At 35.5% G+C, this 26,479-nt stretch overlaps 1 protein-coding gene across 1 annotated transcript in view; it reads left to right on the top strand.

The window, feature by feature from the left end:
- The window catches only part of LOC139961072 (WASH complex subunit 4-like), a 43,863-nt gene that overhangs the window by 5,546 nt on the left and 11,838 nt on the right, over nt 1–26,479 (top strand). Inside the window, exons 2-27 of the mRNA XM_071959926.1 lie at nt 2,616–2,755; nt 3,582–3,635; nt 4,731–4,796; nt 5,144–5,189; nt 6,418–6,485; nt 7,023–7,105; nt 7,826–7,868; nt 8,888–8,991; nt 9,648–9,768; nt 10,274–10,391; nt 10,924–11,051; nt 11,571–11,734; nt 12,439–12,556; nt 15,371–15,496; nt 17,584–17,691; nt 17,912–18,058; nt 18,476–18,555; nt 19,362–19,467; nt 19,873–19,989; nt 20,652–20,820; nt 21,345–21,499; nt 21,955–22,029; nt 23,145–23,339; nt 24,768–24,921; nt 25,395–25,548; nt 26,166–26,229. Coding sequence (XP_071816027.1) covers nt 2,616–2,755; nt 3,582–3,635; nt 4,731–4,796; nt 5,144–5,189; nt 6,418–6,485; nt 7,023–7,105; nt 7,826–7,868; nt 8,888–8,991; nt 9,648–9,768; nt 10,274–10,391; nt 10,924–11,051; nt 11,571–11,734; nt 12,439–12,556; nt 15,371–15,496; nt 17,584–17,691; nt 17,912–18,058; nt 18,476–18,555; nt 19,362–19,467; nt 19,873–19,989; nt 20,652–20,820; nt 21,345–21,499; nt 21,955–22,029; nt 23,145–23,339; nt 24,768–24,921; nt 25,395–25,548; nt 26,166–26,229 — 2,903 coding nt within the window. The remainder of the gene's footprint in view (nt 1–2,615; nt 2,756–3,581; nt 3,636–4,730; nt 4,797–5,143; nt 5,190–6,417; nt 6,486–7,022; nt 7,106–7,825; nt 7,869–8,887; nt 8,992–9,647; nt 9,769–10,273; nt 10,392–10,923; nt 11,052–11,570; nt 11,735–12,438; nt 12,557–15,370; nt 15,497–17,583; nt 17,692–17,911; nt 18,059–18,475; nt 18,556–19,361; nt 19,468–19,872; nt 19,990–20,651; nt 20,821–21,344; nt 21,500–21,954; nt 22,030–23,144; nt 23,340–24,767; nt 24,922–25,394; nt 25,549–26,165; nt 26,230–26,479) is intronic.

Raw genomic sequence — 26,479 nt, 5'->3', positions numbered from 1 at the left:
GCTTTTTAGTTTTAATCACTCTTTTGTAAGAATGATCATAAGCTCTAAAGGTTGACATGTTTTAAAGTAAATTGTGTGGCGGAAAAAGTTCTGTTGTTATGATCATTCAGGGGTAATAGTGAGGCAGCTGTGACGTTTGTGTAATTTGACTGTCAATTGCTGCACACACACAAAAATAACACACTGTCTTTCCAACAGTTCTTTGAAATTGTTAGGGAAACCTCTCTGTAAGACAATGAACAAAAATAAGAAGATATTGAAATGTTGAAACTTAATTATTCCTGGTATATGCAACTTTGTAGCAAATAATATGGTAATACAACATAGTTGAATCCAGTGCATACACAAATTATTGTTGTTAAATCATAGATTACAGTCAACTGATTCCATCGGAATGGTTATCATTTTGTTTGTTACATATTTGTTACCATATTGTAATTGAAAGTCCATCTGGAGATTGCACATTGAGCTGTATAGTGAGAAACATTGAATTTCAATGCTGTACACACCTGCGTGCAACTAGTGGCATTCATGTAATCCCCTAGGTATTCATGGCTTCTGTGTGCTTATTATGTTGACAGGATCTTGTAATATTACTGTGACTCAACTTCCATAATGTTTGTAATTAACCTACTTCCTCTCATATAGAATTTACCCCTGTAAAAGTGGTATGACTCTGACATTATTCAGTATCTTTAGCAAAATGTGTAAGTAAAATTAGAAATGCTTTTAGCATGTCTAGCGTATTGGCGGTGAGAATTTTATAATTAGTGGGACCTTTGAATTATACACTCTTCCAACAGCATTTATAACAGAATAAGCAATGTCCATTATGTTTCGGGGGTGCAGGTTTACAAGTTTAAATGGCCTGTGCTTTTAGTACATGTTCATATTAAGATATTATTGATGCACATCCTTCATTGAAGGAACGCTGTGTAGATTGTGTGTGTGTGTGTGACATATATTCATACTTCCATATATATGCATGGCATTGAACATGGATACTTATATCTCTTACTTGCTTGGCTAAGAAGGAATTACACACACATTTTAAAAGTGGCTGGTTTGCCATTGAAAACCACTGACCAGAGGCTCTGCTAGAGTTAACTGACTAAAATGGTCAAATCTATTTTGAGTAAGTTGTTTTCCTTGATTCATATGTTCAATATTTGTGGTTAATTTTCTTTAATATTTGGGAGGGTCCATTTTGAAATTAGAAGTCCTATGAGATAATTTAGGCAAAGGCTAATTCCTACAGTTTGTAATGTTAAGAGTACTTAATTACATTGCATGATATCAAGATTACCTATGTAATGTATCTTGATAACCAGATTAAACTCTGTATGCAACAAACCACTGAATGTAGCACTCCTGGTATGTACTGTGTACAATAGTAGCTACTGTGTGTGTACAGCAATCACAGTAGATACTACATATAGCACTTCCAGTAGATGTCAAGTGCAGCACTCCTGGTACCTACTGTGTATGTAGTCTCAGTACCTATGTGTTCCATGTGTGTACTAGTAGATACTACATATAGCACTACCAGTAGATATTGAATGCAGTACTCCTGGTACGTACTGTGTACAATAATCTCAGTACCTTTGTGTACTGTGTATGTACAACAATCACAGTAGATACTACATACATCACTTCCAGTAGATGTCAAGTTCAGTACTCCTGGTACGTAATGTGTACAGTAGTCTATGGCACTTCCAGTAGATGTCGAGTTTGGCACTCCTGGTACATACTGTGAACAGTAGTCTTAGTAACTACGTGTACTGTGTGTGTGTACATCAATCACAGTAGATACTATATATAGCACTTCCAACAGATGTGGAGTGTGGCACTCCTGATATGTACTGTGTACAGTAGTCTCAGTACCTACGTGTACTGTGTGTGTTCAGCAATCACAGTAGATACCACATAGCACTTCCAGTAGATGTTGAATGCAGTACTCCTGGTATGTACTGTGTACAGTAGTCTATGGCACTTCCAGTAGATGTCGAGTTTCGCACTCCTGGTAGATACTGTGAACAGTAGTCTTAGTAACTACGTGTACTGTGTGTGTGTACATCAGTCACAGTAGATACTATATATAGCACTTCCAACAGATGTGGAGTGTGGCACTCCTGATATGTACTGTGTACAGTAGTCTCAGTACCTATGTGTACTGAGTGTGTTCAGCGATCACAGTAGATACCATATAGCACTTCCAGTAGATGTTGAGTGCAGTACTCCTGGTACGTACTGTGTACAGTAGTCTCAGTACCTGATATATATTTACAGCAGTCTCAGTACATAGGTTGGGCACTGTATTCTTGATGACATTAGTATTCTTCAACAGAACTGATATGTGACAATGATACCATAATTTGATGGTGTGATTATCACACAGTATGGACCATAACCATTTGATAGCTATGTGATAATGTACAATGCAATAAATGAAACAAATTTCTACATGTAAGCTTCCTTTCAGTCTGCATGAGAACTTAACCATAATGATAATATGATAGCAAATGATGTATGATAACTTACTATACAGAATTTGAAACACTTTAGATTCCCTTTCCAGATTATAATGAAGGCTCTTGTTTTATCATATTCAACAGAAATTGTAGGGGAGGTACAGCTCAAGAAATATGGCAAATTTTTGGAGGAGTATGCAACACAGCTGAAAGGAATTGAAGATGCTCTCGATGATTCCATTGGAGATGTGTGGGACTTTACTTTGGACCCCATCTCACTCCAAGTAAGTAGTATGGAAAAGTATGGGACTTTATATAGGACCCCATATCCTTTTGAGTAAGTACTATGGAGATGTGTGGGATTTTACTTTGAACCCCATATCACTCCAAGTAAGTAGCATGGAAAAGTATGGGACTTTATATAGAACCCCATATCCTTCTGAGTAAAAACTATTGAGATGTGTGAGATTTTACATTATACCCCACCTCACTCCAAGTGAGTAGCATGGAAAAGTATGGAACTTTACATAGGATCCCGTCTCCTTCTGAGTAAGAACTATGGAGATGAGTGGGATTTTACATTATACCCCATCTCACTCCAATTAAGAAGCATGGACTTTATATAGGACCCCATATCCTTCTGAGTAAGTACTATGGAGATGTGTGGGACTTTTTCATTGGACTCAGTCTTACTCTGTATTTAAACTGCAAAACAGTCTTATGAACAGCTCTGCTTGTGCATGGTACTTAAAATTAAATTGCACATGATATTTTGAATGGCAACTGTTAGGATAATCATGTCATATGTCAGGTGTGGTCTGGCTGTTAGCAGCTGGGTATCACTAATGTGATTGGAAGGAGAAAACCATTTCAGGAAGAGAAGATTGCTTGTTTAGTTCAATTAGTTCTGCATTGATTAAGGGAACTTCTACTGTAAGTATGTACCAAGTGATTTAACAAAGTCTAAGGGGGATTTAGAACTGCTCTAGACAGGTGACAGTTTCCAGTTAGTTCTCACCTCCACCATCAGAACAGAGGAAGAATAAGGTTGAACGTAACTCTCACAATAAATCTTCTTCATACTTTGTTTTCTTTCCTTCCTTGCATCAGTACCTCCCAATGGAGCAGACAAATTTACTGGAATTGATCAAGACTGATAATAAAGTGAGTATTTATTACTATCAGTTCTAAATTATATATGACAATTTATTACTGTAATAAAGAGCATTTACAACTTTTTACTGCACATATTCAATGACATTGACATTTTCATTCTACAGTCTTTAAATCATTAAACTAGTGTAGATTTAACATTTGAATTATGATTTTTTATTCAAAATTTTGAATAAAGGGTTAAGGGATGACATTTCTAAAGGAAGCGATTCAAAACAATTTATTTGTTATTTAAAAAAATTTGTTACAAAATTATTAGGAAACAAATTGCCAAAAATTTTGACCTATTTTTCTGATTTCCAGAAAGTTGACCTATTTTCTGATTTCCAGTCAGTTGTGTTACACTTTCTTGAATCATGAAATATGGCTTGAAATAATGGGCTTTAAACTAAGTTATTTTTGTTGGGATTGACTTTTAATAAAGGTAATTAAGGCTTCTTATTGCCAGTTATGTCCTTAAAGGTAGTATGTTTAGCCCCAAATTATAGCATGCTATAATTGCTAGAAGTTTTCAAAAATTACTTTCCTGGAGGTCTGTACTCACCAAATTGTTCTCAGACATTCTAAATGAACACACAAGATGTTTGAATGTCCCAGTGAGGTAAATTTCCTCCAGGGTGATAACAAAAATGGTTTAAGAATTTTGACCAAAGGTGACCATATTTGAAAATCTGGCATGTTTGGGGCCAATACAGCATACTTTAAGTGATTCTGTTTTATTTGTAATCTCTTTTGTAACTTATCCTCTGTACAAGAACCTTTCTGTTAAGCAAACATGCCTAACTTACCCTCTGTACAAGAACATGTCTGTTAGCAAACATGTCTAACGTATCCTTTGCACATGAACATGTCTGTTAGCAAACATGCCAAAGAGTACATATCTTCTACATGCATACAATACCTCGCAGTACCTGTCTTATCTGATACACAGAGCATCAAAGTATGAGCTCATCAGTAGAGGTAGTGAGATTCTGCAGCATTGTTGCTCTAGATTTTACCATTTTGTTTCTTAATTTGTGACTGATTTGAATCACATCTTAAGAAAGTATTATATTGTTCATTTATCTTTTTATCTTTTGTGTACAGATCTTCAACAAAGTCATGACAGTATTTGCATCTTTGTGCTGTGAGATGGAAACACTAAAGTTTGAGGTAAGAAGGAACAGTTTATGACCTGCATTGAACACCCACCCCACCCCCAGCCCCCCATCCCCCTGCATGTACATTCACTATTGAAATCTTGCTATTTTCACAAATTGGATCAGCCGGTAGTTCAGAATGACTCTTCCCTTCTTACCTATGTGCATCAGCTACTTTGATGAAGTAATTTTGACCAGCACTTTAGCCTAATGGCCATAATCTTCCGTCATCTTGTTACAAGTGATTCTATGTAGAGGAGTTTACCAAACTCTCCCCTCTGATACTAATTAACTGCTAAAATTTCAGACTTTTTACCCATTAATCTACTGACTTTCACTTTCACATCTTTTCCTTTGCAGGCTGAGAACAAGTATTTCCCAGGCCTGACTTTCTATGGAGAAGGAGGTATAGGTTGCTTTTAATTCTTATTTATCTTAAAAAAACCTTGAATTTATTGTCACATTGCTTGTTTTACATTAATTTTGGCATTGGGCAGAGCAGATGCATTGTGTAAGTAAGAGAACTTGATATCGATTTGAGCTCATATCCAGGTTAACTCCCCATACTTCATCTGGTTTGATAAATGCTGTCATAAACGACAGTTTCGTTTCCCACATTGTTGCAATCATCAGTTGATAGGTTTCCTATTGTACATGAAGCTATTAACAGTGTAGATCACACTGATAAGGAACTTCCCTATCTATGTATAGAGAGGTTAATGAAGATTCATGAAATATGAGAAGGACATAGTATATGTTACTTGCATCTTTGGCAGATGTCCTTGCAAGTCGTGCTAGTCACTTAACAAAACACAGGAAACACACCGTAAAGCAAATCTCCTTTATTTATTGTTGCTTGGTTAATATGATGGGATGCTTGTACTTGTAGAATTGTAATAGATGGTTGTGCTGTATCGTTTGATGTGACCTGTAACTATAACATACACATGAAATACCTTGGAATCATGATATTTGCTCGTTAGACCTAATTTAAAGTTACTCCTTTGTCTGTTACTATTGCCCATTGATTTGCATTGCACATTTAATTTTCAAAGAACTCCATTTTCGAAAAGGCTTGTGGTTCTTTGAAATTGTCCTGGATCACAGCCATATTTAGTTTCTGTAGTTTTTTTGTTGTAGTACTTATATAGAATAACAGGTAATCGAATTGAGAGATGTAACATTTGCTTGTAACATCCCCCGAGATGGATCTCTCGTGCAATCAAATGGTGAACACTTCTTATTTGTCACACACTAGGACAGCTACCGGTGACAATCTGATGTTGGTTGTACAAAACTAGCAGACTTTAGCAGAGAGCACTTTTGGACAAAACCAAACTTCAAAGTTAGGTTTTGATGGCAGATTAAAGATAGAGTAGAGTAAAGATAATAGTATGAAGAGGGTCATTGAACTATTTTGTCTGATCAATCAGGTTTGGAATATGGACCATTGTATTTAGTAGGTTGGCTTGTAATTTTGATCACCATAACACTTAGCATGCTTTATAGCCTTTGTATTGGATACTCACAGCAGTGTCAGCACATTATCAGCATTGACAATCATAATATGATGGATTGTGAGGTAAATATTATTCCTTTGTTTACTGTTTTTTCTCGTATCTCTCTCCCTTCAGAACCTGATAGTGGTTTGGATGAAGGAGAGGCCCAGGTCCAGATGGGCAGAATGATGCCATTTCTACAGGTAAGAAGAGACCCTCCGTGAAGGAGTAGAAGCGAAATTCAAAAAGTACATTTTACAAGGCCCCAACTATTATACATGTCACAGTTGATTCAATATTCCTCTAATAATGTAATTCCTTATCTCTTTTGGGAGTTAAACTATATGAAATGTTATTGTAGTATTAGTTTTGAAAGCATTGATAGTTAGTAAGAAACCTAGAATACTTAGTACATGTGGAAGGCTTTCGTGTAGGACAAATAACATTGTGAAGTGTATGTTATGAATATATTCCACTCAACGTAAAAGAAACTACCGTACATTAATGTGCAAAGAGACACACACCCACCTTTATGATTGATCCTTGAAGATATTTTAAGACTTGGGGGGCAAGCATGAAAGGAAGTTAAAAGATATAGAAATTTTTAGTCAAGATATGTAGTTCATGTACATAGAACACATTGTTTTTTGCCAGGAATGCCTATAATATATGATACAATAGATGAAAACTGAAGGAAAACAATCCAGTTCTAATCGAAACTGTTTGCTTCCTCTCTGCAGGAACTGTCATGTTATGTCAACCGCTGTTACGAGGTCATCAAGAATGTTCTCCATCAAATGTCTGGACTCTACAACAATGCTAAGTATGTTATTCATGTTCACCCATATTATGTAGAGGTCTCGTAGAGAAATGAAAGAAAGAAAGGTGTGGTTTATTCAAATAAATTGTGATATACATAACATTTTCTTTTACATTTTCTTAGTTGTATAGAAAAGTTTCAAAATATCTGCCATTTTTGAACAACATCATCTTTGATAATATTGCATGTGTCATCCTGCATGTTGACCTTCCAGTTTATGATCCACAGCAGTGAGAGCGTGGTATTTTAAAGGAAGATAAAAGTATTTCACAAAAGTAACTCACACAAATGATTTATCCATGTGTAAGCTTTCTGTATTAAACTTCAAGTAACAGAAATGAAATTCTTAGTTTGATTTCTGGTGCTTAAGTGAATGACTCTTTGCTCAACAAATTTATTATGTTAATGTCTGAAATATAGTATGCATAGGAAAGAAAAAGCCTGTCAGCCAATGTTCTTATACACTGAAACAATCTGACCAAACACAAGATACCCAAATACCTGCCTCTGAATGGCTGTTAATAATAAATTATGCATACTGACAGTCTGCTGGAACATTTCATGAAAAGTAACAGTAGCAATGTTGTTTCTCTGCTGGTAATACACATGTCTCGGATTACAAAAGCCATGGTGTGCAAGTAACTGCTGCTAAGGTATATATAATTAAGTGAACCCTTGAATTGTGTCTAATGATATGGTTACTGTCTTATTTGGTTTTTGCAGGAATGCAGCAAGAACTATAGACGTAGTCAATGTTCACTTTCAGGTATGTAAATAAAATCCTGTGATGAATAATAATTGCATGTGATGTACATATAATGGGCATTTACAGTCAATTGGCTTCTGTTCTCTTTCACTTTGACCTTCACTTTGAGAAGAGTATGTGCAACAATTATATATTTATATATAACTTAAATATATAATAATATAATATATAATGAGTAGTGAAGCAAGCAGTTGACAAAGGTAGAAGCCCATAGTACCAAAGAAAACATGAAGCCGTCACTTGGTAGAGATGGGTACTCTTGGTAGAGTTGGGTACTCTTGGAAGAGATTGGGTACTCTTGGTAGAGATGGGTACTCTTGATAGAGATGGGTACTCTTGGTGGACATGGGTACCCTTGGTAGAGATGGGTACTCTTGGTGGAGATTGGTACTCTTGGTAGAGATGGGTACTCTTGGTAGAGATGGGTACTCTTGGTGGACATGGGTACCCTTGGTAGAGATGGGTACTCTTGGTGGTGATGGGTCCTCTTGGTAGAGATGGGTACTCTTGGTAGAGATGGGTACTCTTGGTGGAGATGGGTACCCTTGGTAGAGATGGGTACTCTTGGTGGAGATTGGTACTCTTGGTGGAGATGGGCACTCTGGGTAGAGATGGGTACTCTTGGTAGAAATGGGTACTCTTGGTAGAGATGGGTCCTCTTGGTAGAGATGGGTAATCTTGGTAGAGATGGGTAATCTTGGTAGAGATGGGTAATCTTGGTAGAGATGGGTAATCTTGGTAGAGATGACTACTCTGGGTAGAGATGGCTACTCTGGGTAGAGATGGCTACTCTGGGTAGAGATGGGTACTTTTGGTAGAGATGGGTACTCTTATGGGTACTCTTGTAGCAGTGGAGAAGCATAACACTTCCTCCTCTACAAGAGTCAGGCAGTACATAATCCACAGTATAGCTCTTTTGAATATAGTTTAGGAGTATTTGAATCTGAGTAGTGTTGAAATTGTGTTAGTCCATTAGCATGAGTATTGACAATTAATTGCTATGAATATTCATTTTTCAGGTTGTGTTTGAATATTTAGCGGACTTGCTGAGAGTTTTAATTACATTGGATGAAATCATCAACAATCAAGGCACACTGAAGGAACACTGGACTTTGTATAAAAGGTGAGAATATTTATGTTGTAATACTCCCTAAATTACATGATGGAACAATTCTTATGTTAGGTTGTATTCTCAACATCAGTCTCCTTTCAAGTTGAGAATATTCACGTTCTAATACTCCCTAAATTACATGATGGAACAATTCCTATGTTAGGTTGTATTCTCAACATCAGTCTCCTTTCAAGTTGAGAATATTCACGTTGTAATACTCCCTAAATTACATGATGGAACAATTCCTATGTTAGGTTGTATTCTCAACATCAGTCTCCAAATACCGGGGCTGCACATGATGAAGCTGTCGCCAATCGAGATCAAGTTTCAGTGAATTATATTTTCATTTGTGAACCAGTCATGAATATTGAAAGATTTAACTTGATAATAATAGCAGCATCCAACTGTTTGTATTTTTCTAGAATTTTGCAACTTAGTTTGACTTACCTGGCATGATGTTAACATACTGTATAACAGATTGTGCTTCGGTGATCTTCTGTGATATTTTATTAAGTTGCAAAACTTCATTTTGTCTTCACCTAATTGCATTTCGTTTGTAATTCATTTCAATGATATAATTGTTTAGGAATGTTGGTTTAATATTATGAGTAATAAATAGGAAATGAGTCCCATGTTAACGGTCATCCCATGGTTCTTTTAACCGATAGAATGTTGAAGTCCGTTCACCACAATCCAGGCAGATTTGGAATCGAGGAGAATAAATTACGTCCATTTGAGAGACTCCTGATGGGACTGCAGGGACAACTCTTGGATGGAATGATTTTTCATGTAAGTATCTTTGTTTAACTGATAGTGTTGTTTTAAAACCGCCTCGGTTACTCCGTCGTAAATAAACTTCTTAAGTTTCACCTTGACCTGCATCGTTCTTGACCACCCTCACGCAACAATGGTTAGCACAGGAATGTGAGTAACATGGATTTGAATTCATATTTGAAAACATTTTGTATTTTGTTTGCAAAAATACAGATGTTTCCTCATGTAAAAACATAAACAGATAATATTACCAGAGTGGCATAGCAAATAAAACTAAACCTAATCTCTTTTGTTTATATAATCAAGATAAACTTTTGATTGTCATTAACTGGTTCAGCTAATTAACAATGCTAATTGATTCTTTAAGGGCAACAAGAAATAGTTCATGTTGTTCCCAGAGAAGATTGCCCTAGTTACATAATAATTATAATATAATATATGTACTGTGACTCCCCAAAAACTTTGAAACTTCAAAAATAATATTCCTTGCCTTCGTTTTATTTATTTTTGTTGTCTTTAGAATTGTGTTGAACAGAATTTTGACGATGGAAGTCTCTCCGTGTCCAAGAACCAGTTTTTTGCAGATGAATTTGCTCATGTCATCAGAACCATCTTCTCTCAGACAGAACCAAAAATAGGTACAGTTGAAGTCCTTTTCTTATTAACTCAAGAATGCAATCTGTAGACTATTAAAAATATATGTGACTGGGGGTTTGACCTCATTAAAGCTGGACTTGTCTCATTAACTCTCATGTACGATGTGTGAACAAGAATCATGGAATTTATCTGATAGTTTCAGTCACTCAACTTTAATAATGTTTGGTGCCATGCTATACTCATAGCAACCTATATATACTTTAATGAAATTTGAGAAGTCTTAATTGAAAGTTACAGCTAATCTAAGCTGCGTGGGTATTTGACATGATTGTCTCGCCATCTGAGTCTGTGAATATTTAGACATTATTATGATAACTGGTTTGGTGTTTTGAGAGCTTTCTTGGCTGAAACTGGAATAGCTGAGTTACATGTACACTGATTGGTTTTAGCAGTATTGCATTTGTAACAGCCAATATGCAGTTATATATGTTGACAAACAAAATAAAGACTTCCTGCATTTTAATTACTGTGATTAGTCATGTTGCATTCACTATTTGTTTTGCTTTACGTCAGGTGAGACCAGCGAAACAGAGCATCGTCTCAAGTTTGTTGGAATCTGCGGACTCTACGTCCTTCACTACCAAATCTTCAGGGTCATAGACAAGAAAGTCTTCCGCGCTCTCTGGGATGTTTACAAGAAGGTAACTTTCTTTGAAATGTAGTATTTACAGTTTGAGGGTTTTTAACTTTTGCTGTGTAATTCATTATCTTGAGTAGTGGGTATATTGTCAAAGGGGTCTGTGAGTCAAGAAAGCAAAACAGTAGACACACATTTAGAAGAATTCTTTTGAAATTAATGTTTGATATTATCTGCCTTTTAAGAGGCTTTTCCATTCCACAGATGCATGACTATAACAAGTAAAATGATAAAATGTATATATTTTTATTGCTTAAATAAAATCTTTATTCATTGATTGGTCTCATCTATAGTTGATGTATTGATTGCTGGCTCCCAGTGTTTTAGTCAAGTACTATTATCCGAGTACCTTTGGAGTCCTATGTCACTGCTGTACCCCATGTTGAATTCGATAGGACTCATATTGGTTTTGTTTGCCATAGGAACAATGATTCAGATTAACAGGGAGCTGTGAAATGAATCCCTTCCTCATGAATAACATTGATTAGTGCTTGCTTATAACCTGTTATTTCCTGTCATTCAGGTTCCTGCGGTGACCCTAACGGCTAACGTTGTTTGGTCATCCAACCAGTTTCTTCTCAGAAGTCTGTCTCCGCACATATCAAAATTTCTGGACAGAAAGTCACAGCAAGCTGTTATCACATTCACAGCAACCTATCTTCAACAGAAAAGCCAAAGTCTTGTCAGGTACTTTACAATTCTAAAAGGTTATAACTGTGTAAAATGTGCTTATAAATAGATTGAACCATTGTGAAAGTGTTATAACTATGTAAAATGTGCTTATAAATACATTGAGCCATGGTATAAATTGAAGCAAAGTAAAAAAAAAAATGATAAAAGAAAAGAAAATGACACCCAATAGTTCTGAAATGCCATGATGCTGTTTTACATTTCTTCCACCTGCTGAGGCAACTTGTGAGAAAGTAGCAGCAAAGAACCAATTGCAATTTGCATTTTAGATCTCTCAATCAAAGAAAGAGTTTACAACACCCTCAGCTTAGAAACCCACTTTGTTAATTTGACTCCCTATTTCTTATTTCTGGCGGATTCTCAACATAACATTAGTATTTTTTGCTGGGAAATAATTCTCAAAGGCTGACAATTGAGGAAGTGTCTTTATTGCTATAAATGTCTGTCATTCCTCACTGGTTTAAAAGATGGAATATTTAACACATTTTTTTTAATTATAGAACTATAAATCTGAGAGGAAAATTCTCCCTGCTGCTTTATGAATGAATATAGAAACATATCTAATCTATGAAGAAAATGTTTCTTTGTGAAAATGTCAACCTAGCCTGACTCTCTATATTAAAGCTATTTAAACATTTGGTTTGCTAACTAGTGATTTTTCTGACTCATTAATGTTGCATCTTTTTTCTTTTCTCTGCCAGGGATGTGAATTCTTACTATATGCAAGTGTGTTCTTGGATGATTCGGATGGAATCTAGTCTCACTCAGGCAAATACGGTCATCGAGGACCTCACTCATAAATGTTCTCTCTTTATACACGTAAGTTGAGGACCTCACTCATAAATGTACTCTCTTTATACACGTAAGTTGAGGATCACACTCATAAGTATTCTCTCTTTATACACGTAAGTTGAGGATCTCACTCATAAATGTTCTCTCTTTATACACGTAAGTTGAGGATCACACTCATAAATGTTCTCTCTTTATACACGTAAGTTGAGGAGATCACTCATAAATGATCTCTCTTTATACACGTAAGTTGAGGATCACACTCATAAATGTTCTCTCTTTATACACGTAAGTTGAGGATCACACTCTATAAATGTTCTCTCTTTATACACGTAAGTTGAGGATCTCACTCATAAATGTACTCTCTTTATACACGTAAGTTGAGGATCACACTCATAAGTATTCTCTCTTTATACACGTAAGTTGAGGATCTCACTCATAAATGTTCTCTCTTTATACACGTAAGTTGAGGATCACACTCATAAATGTTCTCTCTTTATACACGTAAGTTGAGGAGATCACTCATAAATGATCTCTCTTTATACACGTAAGTTGAGGATCACACTCATAAATGTTCTCTCTTTATACACGTAAGTTGAGGAGATCACTCATAAATGTTCTCTCTTTATACACGTAAGTTGAGGATCTCACTCATAAATGTTCTCTCTTTATACACGTAAGTTGAGGACCTCACTCATAAATGTTCTCTCTTTATACACGTAAGTTGAGGATCACACTCATAAATGTTCTCTCTTTATACACGTAAGTTGAGGATCTCACTCATAAATGTTCTCTCTTTATACACGTAAGTTGAGGAGATCACTCATAAATGTACTCTCTTTATACACGTAAGTTGAGGAGATCACTCATAAATGTTCTCTCTTTATACACGTAAGTTGAGGATCACACTCATAAATGTTCTCTCTTTATACACGTAAGTTGAGGATCTCACTCATAAATGTTCTCTCTTTATACACGTAAGTTGAGGAGATCACTCATAAATGTACTCTCTTTATACACGTAAGTTGAGGAGATCACTCATAAATGTTCTCTCTTTATACACGTAAGTTGAGGACCTCACTCATAAATGTTCTCTCTTTATACACGTAAGTTGAGGATCTCACTCATAAATGTTCTCTCTTTATACACGTAAGTTGAGGATCACACTCATAAATGTTCTCTCTTTATACACGTAAGTTGAGGAGATCACTCATAAATGATCTCTCTTTATACACGTAAGTTGAGGATCACACTCTATAAATGTTCTCTCTTTATACACGTAAGTTGAGGATCTCACTCATAAATGTTCTCTCTTTATACACGTAAGTTGAGGATCACACTCTATAAATGTTCTCTCTTTATACACGTAAGTTGAGGATCACACTCATAAATGTTCTCTCTTTATACACGTAAGTTGAGGATCACACTCTATAAATGTTCTCTCTTTATACACGTAAGTTGAGGATCACACTCTATAAATGTTCTCTCTTTATACACGTAAGTTGAGGATCACACTCATAAATGTTCTCTCTTTATACACGTAAGTTGAGGAGATCACTCATAAATGTTCTCTCTTTATACACGTAAGTTGAGGACCTCACTCATAAATGTTCTCTCTTTATACACGTAAGTTGAGGATCACACTCATAAATGTTCTCTCTTTATACACGTAAGTCGAGGACCTCACTCATAAATGATCTCTCTTTCTACACGTAAGTTGAGGATCTCACTCATAAATGTTCTCTCTTTATACACGTAAGTTGAGGATCACACTCATAAATGTTCTCTCTTTATACACGTAAGTTGAGGATCTCACTCATAAATGATCTCTCTTTCTACACGTAAGTTGAGGATCTCACTCATAAATGTCAATAGGTTATCTGAAATGGCCTAAAAATTGGCCATTTTCTCTGTGATTTTATATACTAGATGACTTTTGCTTTGGCAGTAGTAGGTTGTGAAAATATTTCACATTGTATAAACAATGTTATGTAATTCTCTTTCATTAATAACAATTATTAAAGGGATGGTTGCTGATTTGCTGGCTCAAAATTGGTAAAAGAAAATGTCCTTTTATTCATACATAGATGTGTCTATATTTCATCTAGGAAGGCTGTTCTTTCTGGATATTGAAACATTTTGAAATAGAAATTCTATACTGTAAATCTTTACCAGTGAATGAAATGATTGAATACTCACAAGGAAGAACTACAAATAAAAGCTGGAAATCTCTGATCTTTTCTAGTTCTCACTTAATTTTTGGACAAATAACTCACTTGCTATATGTTAGTCAGATGGTTATTCTGAAGTTTGAGTACATTGTACGGCAAGGAATCACAGAGCCAACAGACTTTCTGGTTATCTTCTAGTTAGATAGTATTTTAGTTAGAACGGTAATTTCTAGTTTTGATTAGATATCAAATTCCTAATTGTTCATGTTTAAAAAAATGAACTAATACAGCACACAATGAACCATTGTTATTAATAATTGGTATTGTCATTTCTCCATCTTCCTTAAAGTGTTTTAGTTTTAATTACATTAATTCTGGTTCAGTCTCAGATCTTTTGAAACAATAACAGGAACGTATCAAGTAACTCTCTTTAAGTATTTTTGTGGACTAGAATGTTACAGTTCAAACATTGCAAGTTTACTTGAAATCCGTCACATTTTCAAAGTGAAATTTTATGGCTAAAACAAATGTATGCTATAGATCTCTTAAAGTGTTCATTCATTGGTTATCTAGTTATGGTTTCGTTTCCTGTTGCTGACATTTTAAGACATCTTTTACTCCCATGTAACAGTTGAAGTTGATAATTGTAATTATTTTGTTATGATTTTTACAGGGTCTTTTATTTGCGTATAACATTCGTAACACCATCCGGTCTGTCATGAACCTCCACGCTCACATGAACAAACCTCTCACCAAGACTGCGGTGCTAGCTCTATGTCGGATGGTAGAGATGTTAAAGGTAATGAATCAGAAACTACAAATTAGAAAGAAAAATCATTATAATTATCAATTAATGAAAACAGGTTTGGTATGCACATAGCTTTTGTGTTAGTAACACAGTGTGAATATTTCTTTTAATAGTCTAATCAAGGTCAGAGTGTAATAAAGCAAACCCAACCAACATCTTTAGCCGGATATGAGTAAAGTCTTTTGCAAAATATTATCTTGTTTAGAAAATATCAGGAATGAAATGTCAGGTCAAGGGACCACCATTCCATCAATTGACATCATGATGTGAAACAGTTTAGTTTCTATTTGTTCTTAAAGGTGAATGCAAAACAGTCATTAGTAATAGGTCATGTTAACAACTTCAATATTTTAGATTCAGCATTAGCAAAGCCCACCTCCATTACAGAAAATAGACATGATAAATAGAGAATACCATTAAAAAATCAAGAACATGTGGTTTAGATGTGTCATATTTAGACTTGACTCAAGTCCTCAGTCATGATTGGTAAAGAACATTAAAAATGGAATATGATCTTTGTAAGATTTTTCTTAGTTGTTTGGGGAAGTCGTTCATGGCAAATATCTGTCACACAGACCAAATGATGATGGTTTAGTTTGATTGCCTTAAACCATATAAATCAACAGTGTTTAACCCTAAAAATTAAAAGTGTTAACCCTATAAATCAACAGTGTTTAACCATATAAATCAACTGTGTTTAACCCTAAAAATTAAAAGTGTTAACCCTATAAATCAACAGTGTTTAACCCTATAAATCAACAGTGTTTAACCCTATAAATCAACAGTGTTTAACCCTATAAATCAACAATGTTTAACCCTATAAAGCAACAGTGTTGAACCCTATAAAGCAACAGTGTTTAACCCTATAAATCAACAATGTTTTACCCTATAAAGCAACAGTGTTGAACCCTATAAATCAACAGTGTTTAACCCTATAAATCAACAGTGTTGAACCCTATAAATCAACATTGTTTAACCCTATAAATCAACAGTGTTTAACCCTATAAAGCAACAGTGTTTAACCCTATAAAGCAACAGCGTTTAACTCTATAAAGCAACAGTGTTGAACCCTATAAATCAACAGTGTTTAACCCTATAAATCAACAGTGTTGAACCCTATAAATCAACATTGTTTAACCCTATAAATCAACAGTGTTTAACCCTATAAAGCAACAGTGTTTAACCCTATAAAGCAACAGCATTTAACTCTATAAAGCAACAGTGTTGAACCCTATAAATCAACAGTGTTTAACCCTATAAATCAACAATGTTTTACCCTATAAAGCAACAGTGTTGAACCCTATAAATCAACAGTGTTTAACCCTATAAATCAACAGTGTTGAACCCTATAAATCAACATTGTTTAACCCTATAAATCAACAGTGTTTAACCCTATAAAGCAACAGTGTTTAACCCTATAAAGCAACAGCGTTTAACCCTATAAATCAACAGTGTTTAACCCTATAAATCAACAATGTTTAACCCTATAAAGCAACAGTGGTTAACCTTATAAATAAACAGTGTTTAACCCTATAAATTAACAGTGTTTAACCCTATAATTCAACAGCCTTTAACCCTATAAATCAACAGTGTTTAACCCTATAAATCAACAGTGTTTAACCCTATAAATCAACAATGTTTAACCCTATAAAGCAACAGTGGTTAACCTTATAAATAAACAGTGTTTAACCCTATAAATTAACAGTGTTTAACCCTATAAATCAACAGCCTTTAACCCTATAATCAACAGTGTTTAACCCTATAAATCAACATTAGGTAAAGTTGAATCCATTGATTTGAATGTATTTAAGTAAGTTTCAAACCAGGGTTTGCATCACTTTAAGCTTGAGGATTTGTTTGATTTTGGATGCTCATGTAGTTCATTGCAAGACACTGTTTGAATACAACATTTTTTGTTTTCAAGTGCTCAAGAAATAACAATTGTGTTTAACATGACATATGATCTGTTTTGTGCCCATTTAATTATTTATAAAACTTGTCCAGTGTGGAGCTGAAACTACAATTCCCTGTGTAGGAGAAATAACATTATGCTTTGTTGATTTCCATTTTCAATATAGTCCATTGAACATACATTCCATCGAGGTACCATGCTGGTCGCTGAATCAGTAACACACATCATCCAACATCTCCAGTTTATGGCTCTGGCTGCCATAGCAACAGCAAAGGTAAAATTTCCTTCCTTTCTTATTTCACAAACTTACTTGGTCGCTTAATGGGAGCAAAGGACCAAAACCAATCTCCTCGTTATAAACAATTACAAAGTATTGTTAAATTAAAGAAACGCTAACTCTTAACAATAAATTGATTCACTGTTGTTATATTGAACATTTGATTGGTTCAGCAATAAGGTATAAATTCATCTTTTCCTTGTCCTCAAATTTTCAGAAAAGAATAATCTCAGACAAGAAATACAGTGAGAAACGTCTTGATGCCTTATCTGCCCTGGTCTTGGTGGAGACTGCCCTCAATGGTCCTGCCACGAAAGAAAGGCGACTGGTCGCAAACCTGGCGCTGTCTGTGGGAACACAAATGGTATGTTTTAGGGACACTGTAAAACATGTCGATAAATAGCAATGAACGAATGTCTGTTTTAACAGAGTCAAGATAATTCTTCTATACTTTCTTGAAAACCAGCATGAATATGTGAAGAATGTACAAATGTTTAGTTCTTGTCCTGATATACTTTTGGGAGAGTAATCATGGGGTGGGGGGGTGGGGGTGGTTTTTGGCATGGAGGCTGATGGTCATTTAATTATGAGTGACATGTGAGGTCTATAAGGTTATATTTGTTGAGAGGATGTCCCCACAGTGTGTGTATAACATAGTAATATGTGGTAAACATACAGGTTAGTGAAACCATAGACAGAAGTATCTTAAATAGTTTCAGTTTCAAGCCCTTGCTTTGAGTGGAAAGTTACAATAAATTTATGATTTCATCTCTGCTCACAGAAAGCTTTCAGGGAAGATGAATTAGCGACGTTCCGTGGGATCATGAACAAACTCTCTGCGATTTCAGACTTGAGAGAAAGGTAAAATGTTGTTATAGTTAGAGAACTTAGGGACAAGAACTTATTGTTCAATTTATTGCTCAAATTATTGTTCAATTGAGTCAAATTCTAGATTATTATGTATTGAACAGGATTATCTAAAAAAGTGACTACTTTCTTTGTAATTTATCAACTGACAGTTGTATTATTTACAGTTGATAGCATCAATCATTAAATATTGTCTGCCCGAACTGTAATCTTCGCAAGTTCACTCTCTGTGGTTCCTTTATGCATTTGTGAATCGATACCATTGCTATGGTAGAGTGTGGATACAGGCAGTGGCATTAGAAGCAATGACAGCTAGTATCTGGGAGGAGGTAGTTGGTTTGACTGGCCAAAGTATGGTAGGTTTTCAATCCAGGAGAAATCCATGGTTTTCCCATCTGAATTGGTCTTCCAAACAAATCCCAAATGAGGTAAAACCTTTTAAATTGGTCAGCCACCTATAAATGTGAAGTGTAATACACTTCTCCCACATGAGAGTATGATAGTGTCGAACACTAACTGCCTTCCGGCCCGATAATAACAAATCACCAGACTGAGCAGCACTTGTGAGCATTTCCAAGGTACGGATGTTAGGTTTGAAAATATTTCAGATTTGAATGATGAACTGTATATAATATATTAGTAATGCTAAATAGTGAACTGTATATAATATATTAGTAATGCTAAATAGTGAAATATATTTTTGTGTGAAACAGAAGGAAAATTATTTAAATTTTATGCAATCGTTCAAATTCAGTGTGGATTTGTTAATAATTTTAATTCTATATTTATCTCTTTCTTAGATTGCATGATGCCTGTGATTGCAGCTTCCTCTACTGGCACAGGGTCGTCTTTCCTCTTTACCTCGCCGACAGATTTGAAAATGCTGTCGATGCCCACAGAATCCATGTGAGAACAATAATAATAACTCAAATTAATAAATATGTGCTGTGTGTTTTACCAGCTGGGTCTCTTGTCCTGATAGGGGGAAAAAAGGATTGACCAAGGGAATATTAGCCTATTCTTCATAGTGTATGGGTTTTGCAGTTGACCTAACATAGACTTGTGATAAACCTTGTCTTTTTATTATTTCTTTGACTCAGGTGGCCTTGCCATAGAACCCTTCTTTGATGATTGGATTTATTCAAGTGTGTTTATTCAAATGTGTTTAGCTGCACTGTGAACATAGACATAATGTTGTGTTGTTTGTTATATTTTAAATGTCTCTTTTATTGTATATGATTATAAGTCTGCTTGTCTTTTTGTACCTATTCTCCCTTGCTAATTATAAATCATTTAATATTTTCTTGATAGTATCTATTTGGAGCCCTGGCGAACTGTGTCCCTCACATGAAACAATGCCAACATCTCGAGGACGCAGACCATCTGCTGCAAGAATTTGATAAAGAAATAAACAGCCAACTCAAGGAGGTGAGGATATCTGGTTAAGTGATCTCATTGTAGTATGACCTTTTTATGTTAGTGTCAATAACTCGTACAGCTAGTATGTGTAATTACTGTGATCAATTCACGGTAAATAGCAATGACTTTATAGAATGCATACTTGGTGTACAGCACACTGAATAGCCTATAATGAAGAGTTTTTATTTTTTTATTTTTGGTGAATGTCACATTTTAATGTTCTTTACATAAGTTATCAGTGTGGTTTTGAAGCACATTGCTGCAGCACTGGGCATGGAACCTTTAGCAATAGTTAAACCTTTGGTGTGTTGGGAGTGCATCTTTGGTGTAAGGAACATGTCACGTGTCACATGTACAAATCCAAGGGAACATGGTAAGACTAGTGACACATGTGGGGATTGGAACTTTCATTTATTATTAACAATAAATTGATGGAGGCTATGAAATCTGCCATTTATATGAAAGTGAGTGAAATTATCAAAACCGTAGGGGCTCATTCATCTGATGCATTTTGGCAGACAGGTGTTTTCTATAATTGATTAAACACACTGTGGTGAATTTGTCATTAGAAGTCAGAACTACTGTGTGATTAGTAGCACTCTCTAGCACTAGTCTACGATATTTGACAAATTATCGAATCATGTTGATATCTTTCCTTGTTACTTACTCAGCATCTGATAGAACCAATCTGTCGGGGCGTTGAAACCGATTTACGGCTCTCCATCCACACACATCTGCAACTAGACAGTAGAAATCCATTCAAAGTTAGCCTTAAAGACATCAACCAGTTTCTGAGGATGAAGCCAATCAGGTTCTTTAACTACTTTATAGATATCAAAGGTAATTATTTTGGCCAAAACCACAATGTTTTTTTCCCAAGAGTGAGAGGTAGTTTTTTCTTGATGCTAGGAAAAAACAGCCTGCCTTTCATTCAACATTGTCAGAGAAATGTTTATTATTTTACCTTATGTGTTATGTTATGTGAAAACTTGTGTCAGAGCAACAAAACTGTTTTCTGTTTCAGAAATGTCCACTAGAACACAACATTGTATCTAATCACATGATGTGGATGAAGTCTCATTGGGATATTTAAGAATGAAATATATTATTGCCTTGCAAACTATTACTATAAGTAATAATAGTAGTAATAATAGTAGTAATAGTAGTAATAATAGTAATAATAGTAGTAATAACAAAATTTAATAGTTAAGTGGAAGACACACAGTGGTAGACATCTTTCTTTTAATAGTTCAGTACAGGAGTTGATCCTTTTTTCTGTAAAATTTCCTCTCATTTAAAGAATTTAATTCAAATTCATCATTGAATTTTCAATTTTTTATTATTTACAATCAATTTCTCAACAGAACATGTCATCCATTACCTGGACAAGACGTTTTACAACCTGACCACGGTTGCCTTGCACGACTGGAAGACTTACGCAGAGATGAGGAACCTGGCGGCTCAGAAGTATGGCTTACAGATGACAGAGGTCCATCTGCCGACCCAAACCCTGGAACAGGTCAGTTTCAACTTTGACCTTCACATAACTAAGCCTTTAATGCTAATGGACTAGTATATACTTTACTACTGTAGCTTCCCACTGAGAATCCCCCTGATCCTATCACACCAGAACATTACCAAATAACACCTGCTGTTAGAATCCATTCCCAAACCTGCAACTCACAACTAATTACTTAAGTAGGTGAGAGTAGTTAGTGTAAGGTTTTTCTCTCTCAAGTATTCTGGCAGAATTTTATTAAGTTCATCTTCTTAAGATTCTTAAGTTTCCCAGAGGAAATGAATATAATGCATTTTAGTATAGATATCATAAAGTACACTTAAAAATGCCTAAGAATTTATGATAGACATAAAGAACAATAACAAAAAAACATGAGATTTATTTCTGCAAATGTTGAATGACTTAGCTATAATGACTTTGTTTACTTTTGATTTTTTCTTTCGTCTCCTGTAAAGGGTCTTGATGTCTTGGAGATTATGAGGAATATCCATATATTTGTCTCCAAATATCTCTACAACCTCAACAACCAGGTATGTTAACAAAGTTGACCTGTCTCCTGGATGATAGGCTAGCCCTGTATGAATCAAACGGTGTCTCTGTCACAACACTTCAACACATACAAGTATTGACAAGTGTCTGTGTTTCAAATGATCCCATAACAAGTATCACAGTTGACCCTTACACAGCTGTATGGTAAAGATGGTGTGCACACTTTGCATCATTCTTGTTTTGGAAGGGGGGCAGATGGGGGGGGGGGGGAAGGTGTGTGATGTACATGGTATTATAATTAACAAGACCAGTTCTGGGTTGAATACATGAATACCCAAGAAACATATACTTAATATGTAGTTCAGTGGAGACTTCTCACATCAGGAAGTTTAGCTATTAAAATGAACAGTTGTGGTTCACTGTGATTTTGTATGGGGTAATTAAAGGGAGTTTGATATTTTTAGCAGTAGATGTTATGTGGCTCATCACTAAAACTTACAATGTACTAACACAGTATATTAAGTATTATGAATGGTTGCAATAATCTATAATGTAAATTATAATAAATACATTGCTTGATATAGCGCTATTCCAATTATGATCATAGTGCTTAACAACAAAAGAAAACAAAAACACATTGTCAAATACATGGCAGAAAATGAATACACAGTGCAAATACAAAGATTAAAATGACCCTTAAAAAATATGAGTTTTGAGATGACTTTTGAAAAAGTCAAATCAACTCTAAGGATCCTGTACATGTAAGCTTACATTAAGTGAAAAAAAAATGGTAAGTCAGTTGAAAGGTCACCTCAAATGCAAGGTAATAGTAACATGCAAGGTTATGTCAATTGTGAGGTAATCAGAGGTGTAAGTAAGGTTGTATGTGAGGTAACTGCAGTTGTAAGGAAACCCTAAATGAAAGGCATGTAGATTGATATTAAATCTTACTTGAATAGTCATCACTTGTTTGGAATTAGTGAAATGACCTTTGGCTCTGTAAAATTAAAATATTCAAGAGTCTTACGGCAGTGATATTACACTGGCAGTGTCAGTGATTGGTTGTTTGGTAGTTAATTCTTTAGACATAATTTTCTCCTAGAGATGATGCATCTTGGCCTAACTGTTAATCTCTTCCTGCTCCTCCAATTTTCAGATATTTGTGGAGAGGTCCAGCAATAACAAACATCTGAACACGATCAACATCCGGCACATTGCCAATTCAATCCGGACACACGGTACAGGCATCATGAACACAACTGTGAACTTCACTTATCAATTCCTCCGCAAGAAGTTCTTCATCTTCTCCCAGTTCATGTACGATGAACACATCAAGTCCAGACTTATCAAGGTAATAATATGCAGCATCCCTCAGAGGTAAAGTGTAGGTTATAATATGCAGCATCCCTCATAGAGAAAGTGTAGGTTATAATATGCAGCATCCTTCAGAGGGAAGTGTAGGTTATAATATGCAGCATCCCTCATAGAGAAAGTGTAGGTGATAATATGTAGCATCCCTCACAGGGAAAGTGTAGGTAATAATATGTAGCATCCCTCAGAGGGAAAATGTAGGTTATAATATGCAGCATCCTTCAGAGGGAAGTGTAGGTAATAATATGTAGCATCCCTCAGAGGGAAAGTGTAGGTAATAATATGAAGCATCCCTCAGAGGGAAAGTGTAGGTTATAATATGCAGCATCCCTCATAGAGAAAGTGTAGGTGATAATATGTAGCATCCCTCAGAGGGAAAGTGTAGGTTATAATATGCAGCATCCTTCAGAGGGAAGTGTAGGTTATAATATGCAGCATCCCTCATAGAGAAAGTGTAGGTGATAATATGTAGCATCCCTCACAGGGAAAGTGTAGGTAATAATATGTAGCATCCCTCAGAGGGAAAGTGTAGGTTATAATATGCAGCATCCTTCAGAGGGAAGTGTAGGTAATAATATGTAGCATCCCTCAGAGGGAAAATGTAGGTAATAATATGTAGCATCCCTCAGAGGGAAAGTGTAGGTAATTATATGTAGCATCCCTCAGAGAGAAAGTGTAGGTAATAATATGTAGCATCCTTCAGAGGGAAAGTGTAGTTAATAATATGTAGCATCCCTCAGAGGGAAAGTGTAGGTAATTATATGTAGCATCCCTCAGAGGGAAAGGGTAGGTGATAATATGTAGCATCCCTCAGAGAGAAAGTGTAGGTAAAAATATGTAGCATGTAGGGGAAGTGTAGGACCACTGAAAGCACAATTTCCTATTGATGTGTGAGTTTCTGCATTTATCCATAAAGCAATTTACAAGGTTGGTTTACTGCTTTTTCACCTTGTAAAGATTTGTACTTGAAAGAATACAATATGTGGGTTAATGCCTCCATGCTAACATTAGACAACGCTGAATCGGGGAGTGTGAGGTCTTTGTGGATATCTTCTTATTTTATGTATATTGGAGCAATACTGTAATAGTTGTAGTAATGTAGGAAGCATTAGCATAAGTATATTATATGTATTAGTATAGGTATATATATTATATATGTTATTATATATATGTATTAGTATCATTATATTATATAACTGAATTGCATAACTGCAATCACTTCAAACATGAAGGGATTTGTTTTAGGTCTTCCTTTAACCGATTTTCTAGTTTGTTACAGCTGAGGGTAAACACAATGCCAGTTTTTCCCTTGACACATTTTATGAGACAATTCCGAAAGAAACTAGCATCTATCTTCTGGTTGCTTAAACCAACTCTTAAAACAAGTTATAATTTGATTGATTTTCAGGATTGGAGGTACTTCAAGGAGAACAAGGATGAACTGCGCAAGATGTATCCATTTGACAGGAGTGAGAAGTTCAACCGAGGCATCCGTAAGCTCGGAATAACGCCAGAAGGGGACAGTTATTTGGATCAGTTTAGGATACTTATCAGCCAAATTGGTGAGTTAAACAGCAAACCCCAGTTAATATACTCTCTGGTATGAAACTGGCTGTGTTTGATTAGAAACTTTAACACGAGTCTTGTTTGGATATGTTACATATTGATATGCTTAAAGATCTTATTGTCCTAAAATGCACAGTGACTTGTGATATGCCTATAACCTGCTGGTAACTTCAAAGTTACCTTAGATGTCAGGTATATGCTAATTAGATACACTTTCTGTGATAACATTATATGGTGCTGAATATTGTATCCAAATGCATTCAAATACAAACAGCAATATGAACGTTTCTGCATGATGCTGCTTGACTTAAGTCCAGGTCACTCCCGTGCAGTTCAATTCCTGATTTGACATTTAATAGACTTAAAGGTACAATGATGTAGAATGAAATTGATGCATATATGTCAGACTTTGCCAGTCAACCAGCTAATGGTATACTTTATGGGTTTTTTGTTTGGTTTGTTTCTTCAGGTAATGCCATGGGCTACATCAGAATGATCAGGTCTGGTGGTCTACGGTGCTGCAGTAATGCCATCAGGTTTGTTCCAGATATCGATGATATCGTTAACCTGGAGGAGCTGGTGGCAGCCGGAGAACTTTCAGATGAAGTAGTATCATCTGCAAGGTCAGTAGAATGTAAAGGTGTTTAAGGTGTTAAAGGGAGGTACAGTACACAGTATACAGTACACAGTATACAGTATACAGAACATGGTACACGGTACACAGTATACAGTACACAGTGTACAGTACACAGTAAGGAGTGAGGGAGGTACAGTACACGGTATACAGTACACAGTAGGGAGTGAGGGAAGGAGGGAGGAGAGTTTTGAATGGTCATGGGTTAGGGTTTGGTATATCCTCAGGGATATGGGGCTCAGTTGAGGGCTTCCTCATAATCCCTATAAATATGATTTTGAAGTGTATTTACATGAAAATTGTACAAGATTTGAAGTTAAAAAGCCAAACCCTAGCATAGAATATCCATTATTATTCAAAGAGTTGATTAGCAAAAAGGAGTGCATGTTGTGGTGTGTAACCTTTTTAATAGAGTGGGAACACCATAGGGCAGAGCCAGAAGATGTTAGGGAAGGTTAGTAGTTTTCTGGGTTACAAAGTAAGGAGGGAGGGAAGGGGGGGTGGGGGTGTGAATGATGAGAGCATTCCTGACAAAAGATTTAGGCATTTTCCATTTATTAAACTCAATTTTATATACATGTGACCTCTTTTGTACCATTTTTTCAGAAATCTTGACAATGTCATCGGCAATCTTACCAAGAACTTTGCAGAAGGCACAGAGTATTTTAAGGTATGTTTGAAGTCTTACATAGATCATGCTCTTTACTTATGATAGGGATATAAGCCATTACAATGTTAAGGTTTCAACCATTTAACAAGTTTTAATCATAACAGTGTAAAGGTTATGATAACAAGAATGATGCCAAGTTGGAAAATGTAAGAAAACTGTGTTAAGACAGCTCTACAGGGAGTGAAAGAAGTAATGCCTTCAAGCTAAAAGAAACTGATTGTCTTTTAATAAAGATAATTCTTTTTAATAG

This window comes from Apostichopus japonicus, chromosome 20 (genome assembly GCF_037975245.1).
Source record: "Apostichopus japonicus isolate 1M-3 chromosome 20, ASM3797524v1, whole genome shotgun sequence".
In the NCBI taxonomy this organism is placed as follows: domain Eukaryota; kingdom Metazoa; phylum Echinodermata; class Holothuroidea; order Aspidochirotida; family Stichopodidae; genus Apostichopus; species Apostichopus japonicus.
This window is presented reverse-complemented; position numbering and strand designations above follow the sequence as displayed.